This window comes from Lepidochelys olivacea (genome assembly GCF_965140295.1).
Source record: "Lepidochelys olivacea isolate rLepOli2 genome assembly, chromosome: 10".
In the NCBI taxonomy this organism is placed as follows: domain Eukaryota; kingdom Metazoa; phylum Chordata; order Testudines; family Cheloniidae; genus Lepidochelys; species Lepidochelys olivacea.
Window position 1 is genome coordinate 13,458,754 of NC_140420.1, and position 13,069 is coordinate 13,471,822.

At 43.0% G+C, this 13,069-nt stretch overlaps 1 protein-coding gene across 1 annotated transcript in view; it reads left to right on the top strand.

The window, feature by feature from the left end:
* CHLSN (cholesin) overlaps nt 1-9,459 on the top strand; it is a 191,226-nt gene extending 181,767 nt beyond the window's left edge. The window contains exons 4-5 of the mRNA XM_084641808.1: nt 4,001-4,082; nt 8,893-9,459. Coding sequence (XP_084497934.1) covers nt 4,001-4,082; nt 8,893-9,075 — 265 coding nt within the window. The 3' untranslated portion in view covers nt 9,076-9,459. The remainder of the gene's footprint in view (nt 1-4,000; nt 4,083-8,892) is intronic.
* The last annotated feature ends 3,610 nt before the right edge of the window (nt 9,460-13,069 follow it).

The window sequence follows — 13,069 nt, forward strand, 5'->3', positions numbered from 1 at the left end:
AATCCTGTAAAATAGTTATACATAGTTAGTAGTTTCTTAGATACCCTTATTAGTAGTTCTCGAACTCTTCGTTAGTCCCGAATGGGACTCAGCCGGGGGATGGAGCGTGCCCCGGTCCCCAGACTTTAAGTCCTGCAATCCACATACCAGCTGCCTAAGGTGCTTAGGTGAAGGGCACATAAGTGACAAGTGCCGTATCTGCAAGTCCTTCAAACCTAGGACAAAGAAGGAGCACGATATCCATCTAAGAGCACCGGTAATAGGCACTGGTAAGTACCAAAAAGTTGATGTTAATGCCAGTGCAGAGGATAGAGTTCATCGGAGAGGTCCTTGACTCAGCCTACGTCAGGGCATTCCTGCCTCTAGAAAGGTTCCACACGTTGACGAACCTCATCACGGAAGTCTCTGTGTTCCTTCTGACTACAGCCTGGGTCTGTCTGCGCCTCCTGGGTCACATGGCAGCGTGCACTTACGTGGTCTGCCATGCCAGGCTCCAGATGCGACCCCTCTGCAACAATGGTCTATTCCCAGTCCCGTGACCCCCTGGAAAAGATCGTTATCATTCCCCAGGCAATACATACCTCACTGCGGTGGTAGACCGACTGCAGAACAGTCCTGGAAGGGGTTCCGTTTGACAACCCTTCCCACTCCATTGAGTTGGTGTCAGACACCTCGGACCCTTAGCTGGGGGGCGCTTATCGGCATCCTCCAGACTCAGAGAATGTGGGCCCCGGATAAAGAGTGGTTGCACATAAACATCAAAGAGCTCTGAGCAGTCTGGCTGGCATGTGGAGTCTTCTTGCCCCACCTGTTGGGCAAGGTGGTACAAGTCCTGACAGACAACACAGCCTCGATGTTCTACATCAACAGGCAAGGTGGAGCTCACTCGTCGACTCTCTGTCAGGAGGTGCTCCATCTATGGAACTTCTGCATCAGCCACAAGATCCACCTGAAAGCTTGTCGCCTTCCCGGCATCAGGACTACACTGGCGAACCAACTCAGCAGGGACTTCTCTCACCACAAGTTGTCGCTCCATCCAGAGGCAACCTGAAGGATATTCCAAAGGTGGGAAACTCCCCAAGTGAACCTGTTCACTAGCAGACAGAACAGGAAATGCCATCAGTTTTGTTCTCAGTAAGGTCTGAGCAAGGGCTCCCTCTCCAATGCCTTCCTCCTGTCGTGGTCAGGGAGCCTGATGTACGCGTTCCCTCTGATTCCACTCATAAGCAGGGCCCTGAAAAAGATCAAGAGAGACAAGGCGCAGGTCGTCATGATCGCCCCTGACACGGCCTCGCCAGCACTGGTGCAGCACACTCATGAGCCTGTCAGCGGCCCCTCCTTGGCCCCTGCCCAACCGACCAGACTTGCTGTCACAGGATCACTGTTGACCCCTACACCCCAACCTCGAGTCCCTCCACCTCTCGGCGTGGATGCTGCATGGTCCTCCTGGAAGGTAGGAAGCCCTCAACTAGACTGACTTACCTCGCCAAGTGGACGAGGTTTTCCCACTGGGCGTCCAAACAGGGCATCTCTCCCTCGCATTCCTCCATACAGGCTGTCCTGGACTACCTGCTTCATTTGAGGAACCAGAGCCTGGCACACTCTTCCATTAGAGTGCATCTCGCAGTCATCTCTGCTTTTCACCCACCAATCCAAGGACAAACAGTGTTTTCCCATGACATGACAGTCAGATTCTTGAGAGGGCTCGAGAGACTCTTCCTGCAGGTACGGTCTCCTGTCCTGCAGTGGGATCTTAACTCGCTCTTCTCTAGGCTCATTGGCCCGCCCTTTAAGCTGCTGGGTTCCTGCTCTTTTTCACAACTATTGTGGAAAGTCGTGTTTCTGGTGGTGGTGACATCGGTGAGACAGGTCTCTGAAATTAAAGCCTTGACCTCCGAACCTCCCTACAAAGAGAAGGCTCAGTTGCGCCCCACCCAGTCTTCCTGCCAGAGGTGATCTCCACCTTCCATATGAACCAGGACATCTTCCTCCCGGTGTTCTGTCCCAAACTGCACAAGACAAATGAGCAAAAAGAAAAGGAGTACTTTTGGCACCTTAGAGACTAACCAATTTATTTGAGCATAAGCTTTCGTGAGCTACAGCTCACTTCATCGGATGCATACTGTGGAAACTGCAGAAGACATTATATACACAGAGACCATGAAACAATACCTCCTCCCACCCCACAGCAGGAGAGTGGGATGGGAGGAGGTATTGTTTCATGGTCTCTGTGTATATAATGTCTTCTGAAGTTTCCACAGTATGCATCCGATGAAGTGAGCTGTAGCTCACGAAAGCTTATGCTCAAATAAATTGGTTAGTCTCTAAGGTGGCACAAGTACTCCTTTTCTTTTTGCGAATACAGACTAACACGGCTGTTACTCTAAAGACAAATGAGGAGAGGCATCTTCATGCCCTGGACATCCGGAGGGCCTTGGCTTTCTACTTAGAACGTACCAAGCCTTTCCATAAATCAACTCAGCTCTTCCATCGCTACAGCGGATAGGATGAAGGGTCACCCAGTGTCCTCACAAAGGATTTCCAATTGAATTACCTCATGCATAAGGACCAATTATGACCTGCGGGGGTTCTGCCGCCGCCGATTGTCAAAGCCCACTTAACGAGAGCGCAGGTGTCTTTGGCGGCCTTCCTGGTGCACATTCCTATCCAGGACATCTGTAGAGGCGCAACATGGTCCTCGGTCCACATGTTCACGTCTCATTATGCCATCACTCAGCGGGCCAGGGGCGACACTGGGTTCGGAAGAGCTGTGCTGCAATCTGCACATCCATGAAATCCTATCCACCTCCAGGGGTACTGCTTGGGAGTCACCTAATATGGAATGGACATGAGTAAGCACTTGAAGAAGAAAAGACATGTTACCCTGGGTTACTTGGCTGCTTTTAGCAATAAGCCATAGTGGTTTCAGGAACTTTACCGATTTGCCAAATTCTCCCTGTACAGACAGATATCTTTTCCATACACTGGTATTCTTTGAGATGTGTTGCTCATGTCCATTTGATGATCCGCCCTCCTTCCCCACTGTTAGAGATTCCGGCAAGAAGGAATTGAGGGTGGGGGGAGCCGGCGGCACCCCTTATACCATGCTATACAGACACCACTCCAGAGGGTGCCAGAGCCAGTTCCCTAGAGAAACTCCCAGTACTGGTGCATGTGGCGAGCACACACACCTAATGTGGAATGGACGTGAGCAACACATCTCGAAGAACACCAGTTACGGAAAAGGGAACTGTCTTCTTCAGAGTAAAATCTAATAATTTTAGTTTACTAGGGTTTATGTTTTCTTGTATCGGGCTACATCTGTAATAATGCCTCAGTAAATTGACTAGTCCTGTTTCATATTAAGATATTAGATTTTTGTGTATTATGTTGTACAGGCAAAAATAGCAGTGTGCACTTCATAGTGAGATTTGTTACTCGCTCATTATTCTACTGTTGTTTTGAGGCGAAATATCCATTTTCTCAGTTTTCTTCCCTCTTTGTATTTATAGCAAAATGTACCAGCTTTCAAATCGCAGTCTTGCTATATGTAAATTGCACACATCGGTCTGACATTTTAGCCCAGCTCAGTTTTTACATATTTAAAATTTTTGCATGTGAGGCATTGAGAGAGTATTTGCAGACATGGTGCATTTGTTTTGCATGATTTTAAAATGTACTGTATTTTTCAAATATGATGCAAAGTTATCCTGTGTTTTGAGCAAGGAATTGGTAGTCAGGATTCCTGGGTTCTTCTGCTTGCTCTCCCAGTGACTTATGTGGCACTTAGGGCAAGCCACTTAATCCTTCCGTACTTCACTTTTGCCACCTGTACACTATATACTCTAACACCTGGTCACATGGACGTTGTGAGGCTTAGTTAATGTAATGCTGGTACAGTACTTTGAATCATTATATAAAAGTGCTACGTGAGTGCTGAGTATTTTTATTATCCAGTATTTTATTTGAGCAATTATTTTTCTCATTTATTTTGTTACAGCTGGTCCAAAAAACCAAAAGAATGGAAGTTTCAAAAGACCAGGCAGACTTGGCTTCTTTTGCACATGTATGATAAAGAGAAGGTTTGTATTAACAATATTTTTTATTTAGCGAAGTAATATCTTAGAGCTAGTAGTTATAAATTAGTTACGCCTATTTTTTGTTAACCAAATGTTACTATGGTGTCCCAACACATTTGTAATTTTTGATTTAATCTGGACAAGGAATCAATGTATACTTTTGATTCTCAAATCAGCAGTGTTTAGAAATCATTTGTTACTGTAGCCTTTCAGAACAATGGGCAAGACATGTTTGCCAATCTCTTCTTAAATCATTTATAGTTAATGCAACAAGACTTAGAAGAAAGGTCATAATAGACCATGGATGGTTTGGAATGACTTTTCTCCTGTGTACACTAGATTGTTATAATTAATGTACAGAAAATATTATTGCATTTTGAATACAAATGAATGATAAAGTTAGACCACATTTCAGATATATTGGTTAATCTGAACTTCTGAATGTGGAACCCAATGCTAAAATCATAGATACTCACATTTTAGGCAGCTGAAGCTGTTTCAGATCCTTTCAGGCTCTGACTCAGATGTGAAACCATGTTAGCGGGCTGCTAATATGGTTTCTCACTCAGTACAATGTACATAGGACCTTAGACTGATTATAAAAGGCTTGGCAGTGCATCTATGTTAAAAATCAAAGGCTAGGCTTGCACCAGTGGTAGAATCCAGAAATTTAATAACTTTTGAAAACAAGAGATTTAATTTCCAGTTAGCCTCTGGTTACAGTGGCAGTGAGGGAATGTTTCAGATCATTCCACTTTGTTGCATAATAGAACAAACCACCTTGCCAATTCATAGTGGGTTGTTCATTTATTCTTTTAGTTGACATGGAATCAATTTTTGCCCATTGTCTGGATGTGTCCATACAGTTAAAGATTTTTTTATTTTTACTTTATACATAACACAATTAAAATAGTTTTTGGCCTATTTGATGCAAATTTCAAGCCAGCTACCAACTTAAAGTGTTACCTTGATGAGAAGAAAGATTTTTTTTAAAAAATCAGTCTTTTAATTTAGGCAAAAATGTTCACAAAGCATTAGTACATTTACTGGCATAGCTGTATTTGGAAAGTGACAAAATAAAAGTTTAATTGCAGGTATGTGGAATAATTTGCTTCGTACTTTAGATTTGTTTCTCCTTTAAAACAGTCCTTAACATCCTACCAAACACAACATATGTTCTCTACAGCTGTCTAGGAGCTATTTCAGAGCCAAAATGATGTCATTGCTTTTACACCTGTTTGTCTTTGGGTTTCTTTCTTTTCACATTGACATAAATTGGTTAATAGTATCTTCAAATAGCATGTTTTCAATAGATTTGAGTATCAATACATAGCTTAATTCTGTATTTCTCAACACTGAAATAGAAATGTTTCCTATTTTGGTATCTTCTGTAATCCATTGAGATGCTTATGAGTTATTTATACTAACATATTTTGAACTGTCTATTACTGGTGAGGTCAGATTGCAAATGGTCTTTAAATAGGCCACTTCCACTGATTTCTAGGAGTTTGAACGAGGAACTACTCAAGTACATAAAGTTAAGCACATACGTAAGTACTTCCCTGCATCAGACCCTTGGTGAGAGTGGACCACTTTGGTGAATATATTTTTAAGCTTACAGTCTGCTTCTTCTTTAGCCAATACAGTCTACAGAGTTCCTGTCATGAATAAAATACAAAAGAAAGCACTTTTTCTGTTCCTTCCCAAGTTCCGTCTTTGGCTTCTGGTGGTGCCCAGTTGATAACGGAGGTCCTGCTGTAGGGCAAAGTAGGATTCAGAGAGGAAGGTGTACTTGCTTCTTTCTATAAAATCAATTAGGGCTGACTCTGTAAAATCCAGATGGTGGGTGACTGGTGTCATAGGTCTGGTTGAGCGCACCCTGTTAGCAACTCCCTGGACTCCTGTGAGGGGATACAGCTGCTGGATCCTGTGTATTTTAAGACTCTGGAGTCTCAACAGATACCAGGCATAACCCCAGTATTGGAGCTGCTGAGCACATTCTTGGAGTTCAAACCCTCTGTCCAGCACTCCAGCCTGAGAGCTGAGATCTCTGCAGTCAAATTGCCTCTCCCGTTACCAGTTCTGACTTCTCGTGTAGTTTAAACCCGGTCTTTTCCAGAACTCCACTCAAAGGTGTGAGCCTTCTGGGTTACATCTTTGTGGGGGCATGTGGCATGTGTAAATGCTGAACATCTTCACAGTTATATAGTACTGTTGAACACTCAAGAGTTGATAATATTTGGTTCACTTCTAGGTAAATATTTCCATTTAATATGTTTGGCTCCTACATACCTAAATGGCATTGTTGGACTGTACATATTCAATTGATTTACTTCCTCTGGCATCAACAGCCAGCTTTGGAATATTGCCTCAGGCCTAATTCAGATTACATCGAGGAGATCACCATGAAAAGAAATGGTTCTGCAAAAATTATTCTCACTTATTAATAGTAATTATTTGAATTGTGTACAACAAACTCTCTGTCCTTTGGAGCCATGGCATCGTTTTGTTGAAGAAAAATAACTTTTCAACAAGAAGCTCTTAAATATTGTTTTGGTGACAGTCTAACTCGGGGGAAGATGTGATATTTGCCTCATTTATTTATTTATTTTTGCTTCCATGCCCAGTTGGTGTGCTTATGCAGCCCTGTGGAACTAACTGTAGACACACCAAGTCTACACGCGGCAACCATTCTCCAGATAAGGCTAGGGGCAAGGAAGCTGTTTGGAAGAGAGGAAATGAAACAAAAGCCAAGTGGAAATGATAAACAAAACCATAAACCCATTAAGTTTGTCTACCACTATTGCATATTCAGTGGAGGGAAAAATACATAGAATACTGTCTGGTTAACATGGTTTTTACTTGGAATAAATTATATAGCTAGAACAAAGAAATGTTTCAAAGATTTTTGTTCGCCTTTCTTTGAGGCTGAAAACTAAATGCTTTATAGCCTTAAGAACAAAGCAGCCACATGATTTACTCCACACAAACAATTTCTAAGTTTAGCATAGACTACTAATTGCCCCTTTAAGCACTTTGCTTAAATTATATAATGATAGATATAATTATACATGATGAGGTCTAACTACACAAAAAAAGTCTGGTAAAAAGAAGGGTAAATTATATATGGATGTTTTGGCTAAAGTACAGAGTACACAGAGCCTGTTGAGTTCAAACATTCACTATCGAGAGAATTATTTCGATTAAAGGAATATTACCAACCTAAAACTCATATTTGTGTCTTATCATTTTTGTCTGCTGTTGTTACAAATTTACTGTAACTGAACCAGATTAGAAAACAAGAAGATCCTTTTATTTTTTCAGTATATTTACTCTATGCCTTTGACAGCACTTTGTGTATAGTTAGTTTAATCATTATCCCTCTGGCTAATGTCCTTTTTCGTGTGGGTAGGTTTTTAACAAGAGTGTTGTAGCTGAAGAGTGATAGTTGGCTTCCCTACTGGATAACTTATAAGTATAAATAGAGATCTTGCTTTTGGTTTGGTGCTCTGTATTATCCTTCATTTACTATGACATTGTTGGAGTGTCATTTCCTCAGAGCACTGTGAGTGATAGAACTTTCAGTCAGTGAAGTTACCGGGCTCAGTGACAGTGCAGAAATAACTGGATAAGTTCATTATCTGTTAAAATTCTTTCTTCTGGAAAATTGTATTTCTCAGGTAGAATAAAAGCATACAGTCCTCTGTCAAGTAAGGCCCTGATCCTTCAAACGCCTGTGCATGTGCTTCCCTTTACACTTTATATTGAGTAGTCCTGTTGAAGTCATGTGTAAAATTAAATATGTGCGTAAATGTGTGCAGAATGGGTCATTTTAGCTTCTTCTGAATCACAGGGAAATATTTTATTCATAACAGGAATTGCTGTCATAGAAATTGTACATAAATTTAAGAAATGCTTCGTAGAAAATCAGTTTATGTGATCTCCTTGAAAATACATTACTTTATGGTTAAAAATGTGGAGTAAACCAATGTCTAAAATGTCTTTATTGGATTATCAGTAATGTAAATACAACTTATTGGTTATAACAGTGTCATATCCCACCTGATGAAGCTAAAATGTAACCTATTACTAACTAAGTAATGAGAAGGGAAGAGAGAGGAGAAAAAACAGATGGGGCGCTTGGAGACTATGACGCTGTTTCACATTAGGCATGTTTTAGTTAAATGATTCTATCAGAATCTGATTCACTGTGATCTAAAAATGGTTTCCATATGTCTGAATTTATCTGTTGTTTTTCAGACTAAATGCTAGCCCCTCTTATGATGGTTCTGTCAAAGTTACAATCTATTGTTTGACAGTGGGTGGTATCTCTTCCCAGCAGCTCAGATAATTTTGGGTATTGATGGAGGAAAGTTGCTATTATTAGACGTATTCTGAGCTGTTTGGCCAAATCCTTTCCTCAGATATGTGCGTGCAACTCTCATTAAATTCAGTAGAACTTGCACACATATATCCAAGGGTAGTATTTGGTCCACTGTTTTCTTCTTCAACAGCTCGTATAGGGTTGAGATGTTGGTCAGTAAGTGGAGGGATGTACTAATAGGCATTTCAGCTTCTGTTGTGATTGCATTTTGCTTAAGAGTTTTATCCTAAAAGCTGAGCACAGAGCAAACATGTAATGATTGTCTCCCACAGTGATTAGCACACTGCCAATAAATATCCCCATTTGAGTTGAGAGTTGCTTGCATCTAGTAACCATGTAGTCCTGGTAGTTGTCTGACTCAGCCTGGTATATATTCAGCCTGGTGCCATCACACGACTTTCATTGTGTCAACCATCTCTCTTCTTAAAGGTTCCAGATGAATATTTCTCTATTTTATTGGACTATCTGGAGGGGCTTAAAGGCAGTGCGCGAGATGTAACCATGCAGAAAGCTGAAGCTCTTATGAAAGAGTATGACAGTTTGGATACAGAAGATCCAGGTCAGTTGGAGAAGTGTGAGCGCATACGAAAAGTTTTACAGCTATTATCATGAAAGTGTGTAAACTTTGTCATTAGATTGCTAGATTCGTCTGTTTCTATCATTGTATGGAGAGCAGGTGAAATGCAACAAATAACTTCTAAAAAAAATATGTAAATACATGTTTTTTCATTAAGAATTGTAATTATGATAAGATTTCATCTTTCCATTGCTCATTGTACAATATTTTTAAATCAATCATTAAACAGTTTATTAAGGAGACTGTAATCAAAACAAACCAGTGTTTGCCCATTATTAAACATTCTATTTTGGCTCCATCAAGTAATTTTTGCATCTCTTGGAAATGAATGGAATCATCCATCTCACTTTAGTTCTTCACATATCAACATGTAATTACTATTAACTGATGAGAGGAGCTTTGTGTCTCTTAATAAAAGCAAAACAACCAACAGAAAGCCTGGAGGTTCTTTCACACAGGGTAGTTTTAAAAGTGAATGTAAAGCACAGTGTTTTATCAGCCAGCTGTAATCTGTCACTTTCAGCTCTAGCGGCATGTCATTTGGATTTGGGAAAGATCATTTTCAATCTGTCGAACATGGGTTTATAACACATTTGCTTATTAGCAATTTAAGCAAAGAGCTGGAGATTGTCAGCTTTGTTAGTTTTCCTCTTGATATTTAAAGTTTTTTGGGTGCTTTATGGTATAGCTAGGTATTCAGAAAATGTACAGATGTGAATGGTCCAAATCAGATGTCCATTGTGAAATCAGCCAATTATACCTTTAATAAGATGGGTTTCAGAGTAACAGCCGTGTTAGTCTGTATTCGCAAAAAGAAAAGGAGGACTTGTGGCATCTTAGAGACTAACCAATTTATTAGAGCATAAGCTTTCGTGAGCTACAGCTCACTTCCTCAGATGCATATCGTGGAAACTGCAGCAGGCTTTATATATACACAGAGAATATGAAACAATACCTATTCCCACCCCACTGTCCTGCTGGTAATAGCTTATCTAAAGTGATTTCCAGCACAAATCCAGGTTTTCTCACCCTCCACCCCCCCACACAAATTCACTCTCCTGCTGGTGATAGCAGGAGAGTGAATTTGTGTGGGGGGGTGGAGGGTGAGAAAACCTGGATTTGTGCTGGAAATCACTTTAGATAAGCTATTACCAGCAGGACAGTGGGGTGGGAATAGGTATTGTTTCATATTCTCTGTGTATATATAAAGCCTGCTGCAGTTTCCACGATATGCATCTGAGGAAGTGAGCTGTAGCTCACGAAAGCTTATGCTCTAATAAATTGGTTAGTCTCTAAGGTGCCACAAGTCCTCCTTTTCTTTTTTTAATAAGATGCTGTCCAGAACAGGAAGTGCTGTGTTATGACATTTTGTGTTCAGCCTGACAAATTACATCTTCATCTTTCTCTTGTAATTGTTTCACAGTTGAATTAATCTGTATTCAGTTGCTTCAATGAGGGAATGTTTGTATCCCAGGAGAATGCTGAAGACCAGACTTTTGTGTAAAAAAAAAAGGGGGGGAGCATTAATTACTCAAAAGTTTGAGATCTCACTTTAATAACAATACTAACTGAGCACTTGTTCCCCACCAACACTCATGACCTGATTCTCAAAAGGTTTTGTAATTACAGCATTTGGCTGGATTGTGACAACCTACACATACATGACTTGCTGTAACTCTTGAAATATACAACCAGTTATAAAAGCAGCTTATACATAGTGACTTCTTTAAGACAATTATATTGGGAGCCAGAAATTTTGAGTGATCTAACATGTGCTATTCTAATGTGGTAACTATAATGGAATTTAACATAATGGGTGAGCCAAGGTATAATAAAGAGAGAACAAAACAACAAAGTGCCTGTTAATCCCCGGAGCAGAAACAGTGAGGACACACATGTTGCTTATGGACATTTTCTTACCTGCCAGTTGTGCTACCTGGCTCCCTTCTCATTCTCTCTCATTTTTCCCCTTCTTGCCGTATCTTCATCTCTATTGTTTTCTTTCATTTCCTCCTTTTTTGCATTTGCCCCACTCACTTCTCATTTGTATCCTTTTTCTATTTTTTTTTTTACTACAAGCATAGGCAGCGGCGGATTAAAATTAAAATCAGACAAACAAAACCTGAAGAGCTCCATGCTTTCCCCCAAGATGAAGTTCAGTTGGAAGTTAAAATGGGAAGCTCAAGAAGATATCCTCATCTCGTAAATACTGGTTTTGCTTCTTCAGATGTGCACTCTGCTGTCTGCTGGTCTCAGTGTAGTTTATAATCCAAGATTATGTGAAGGCAGTAATATCACACCTCTTATATTTAGAGTAGCATTCAGAATATTAAATAATCTGTGTTTTCTGTGCTAATGTGAAAAGGAGCAGTTCCATTTGCATGAGTAGAGTGTGTTGGCAAACTACCTTGAATGTATCTGAATTTAGAACATAGGTTCGTTCTCCCTTGTTCCACTTAATTCACCTGACCCTAATAGAATCATAAGATTTCCTCCTGCCCCCATAAGGATGGGAGGTCCCGCATTTCCACCTGTTTCTTTCACCTTTAGATTGATGTAATTTGAAGGAATCTTGAACAGGGCCTGTACGTAGATGAGTGGCTGCATGGCAAATTCAGTAGATGAAAGCATAGAGGTCACATGCATGAAAGAAAGGCATGGAGACAGGTACACACAGTAATGAGCTGCCAAAATCTTAACAACAGGTTCCCTCCTCACCCCACGAGGGGGTTGTTGCCCATCCCCACCCCCCGGGACTCCTGCCCCATCCAACCCCCTCCCCTGTCCCCTGACTGCCCCCAGAACCAGGCAGGAGGGTCTCGTGGGCCACCATAGTGGGTGCCCACCCCACCCCTAAGAGCCAGAGGCACCTGCCGGGGGGCGAGGTGGGGAGACCCGGCGATGCTTACCTGGGGCAGCTCCCAGGAAGCATCCGGCAGGTCCCTCTGGTTCCTAGGGGTGGGAGAGCGTAGCTGGGGGAGAGCAGGGGGAGCGGCCGCTCCCCCACTGATCACATCAAAAGTGGCACCTTAGGCGCTGACTCCCTGGGTGCTCCAGGGCTGCAGCACCCACAGGGAAAATTTGGTGGGTGCAGAGCACCCACCGGCAGCTCCCTGCCCCGCGCCGCGCCCGGCCCCAGCTCACCTCCACTCCGCCACCTCCCCTGAATGCACCGCCCCGCTCTGCTTCTCTGCGCACCCCCCCTCCACCCGCTTCCTGCGAATCAGCTGTTCGGTGGGAAGCCGGGGAGGACTGAGAAGCAGGCCGCGGCTTCCCATTCAGGCCGAGGGTGGCGGAGGTGAGCTGGGGCGGGGAGCAGTTCCCTTCACGCTCCCCCTCCCCCCCCCCGGTTATCTGCTGCAGCACAGGCGGCCCTCCTCGCGCCCCCGCTCCAGGTCACCTCCACTCTGCCTCCCTGGGCCTGAGCGGGAAGCCGTGGCCTGCTTCTCAGCCCTCCCTGGCTTCCCGCCGAACAGCTCATTCGCAGGAAGCCTGGGGTGGGGGTGGAGAAGCAGCGCGGGGTGGCGCGTTCAGGGGAGGAGGCGGAACGGAAGTGAAGTGAGCTGGGGCCAGGGGTGGGGTGGGGAGCTGCCGGTGGGTGCTCTGCACCCACAAAATTTTCCCCTTGGGTGCTCCAGGGTTGGAGCACCCGTGGAGTCGGCTCCTAAGGCGCCACTTTTGGCCAGTTAAATTTAGAAGCCCTTTTAGAACTGGTTGTCCCTCGCGGAACAACCGGTTCTAAAAGGGCTTCTAAATTTAACAACCAGTGCGAACCGGTTCCAGCTCACCACTGGGTACACATAGTCCTGCTATACCATATCCCAAGTCACCAATCAGTGTTTAGGTGGCCTGTCTCATCTACTTTCTTCAGGAGGGTAAAGCTGGGTGGAAGCCATTTAATTATACTATTCGTCCTGCATGCATTTTGGAGCATAGTTGTCAATCAACTTGTTGTTCTACTTAATCTATCATTGACGTGACTCAGAGAACGCCATCATACCCATGTGCTACCAGCTGGCCTGAGGCTGA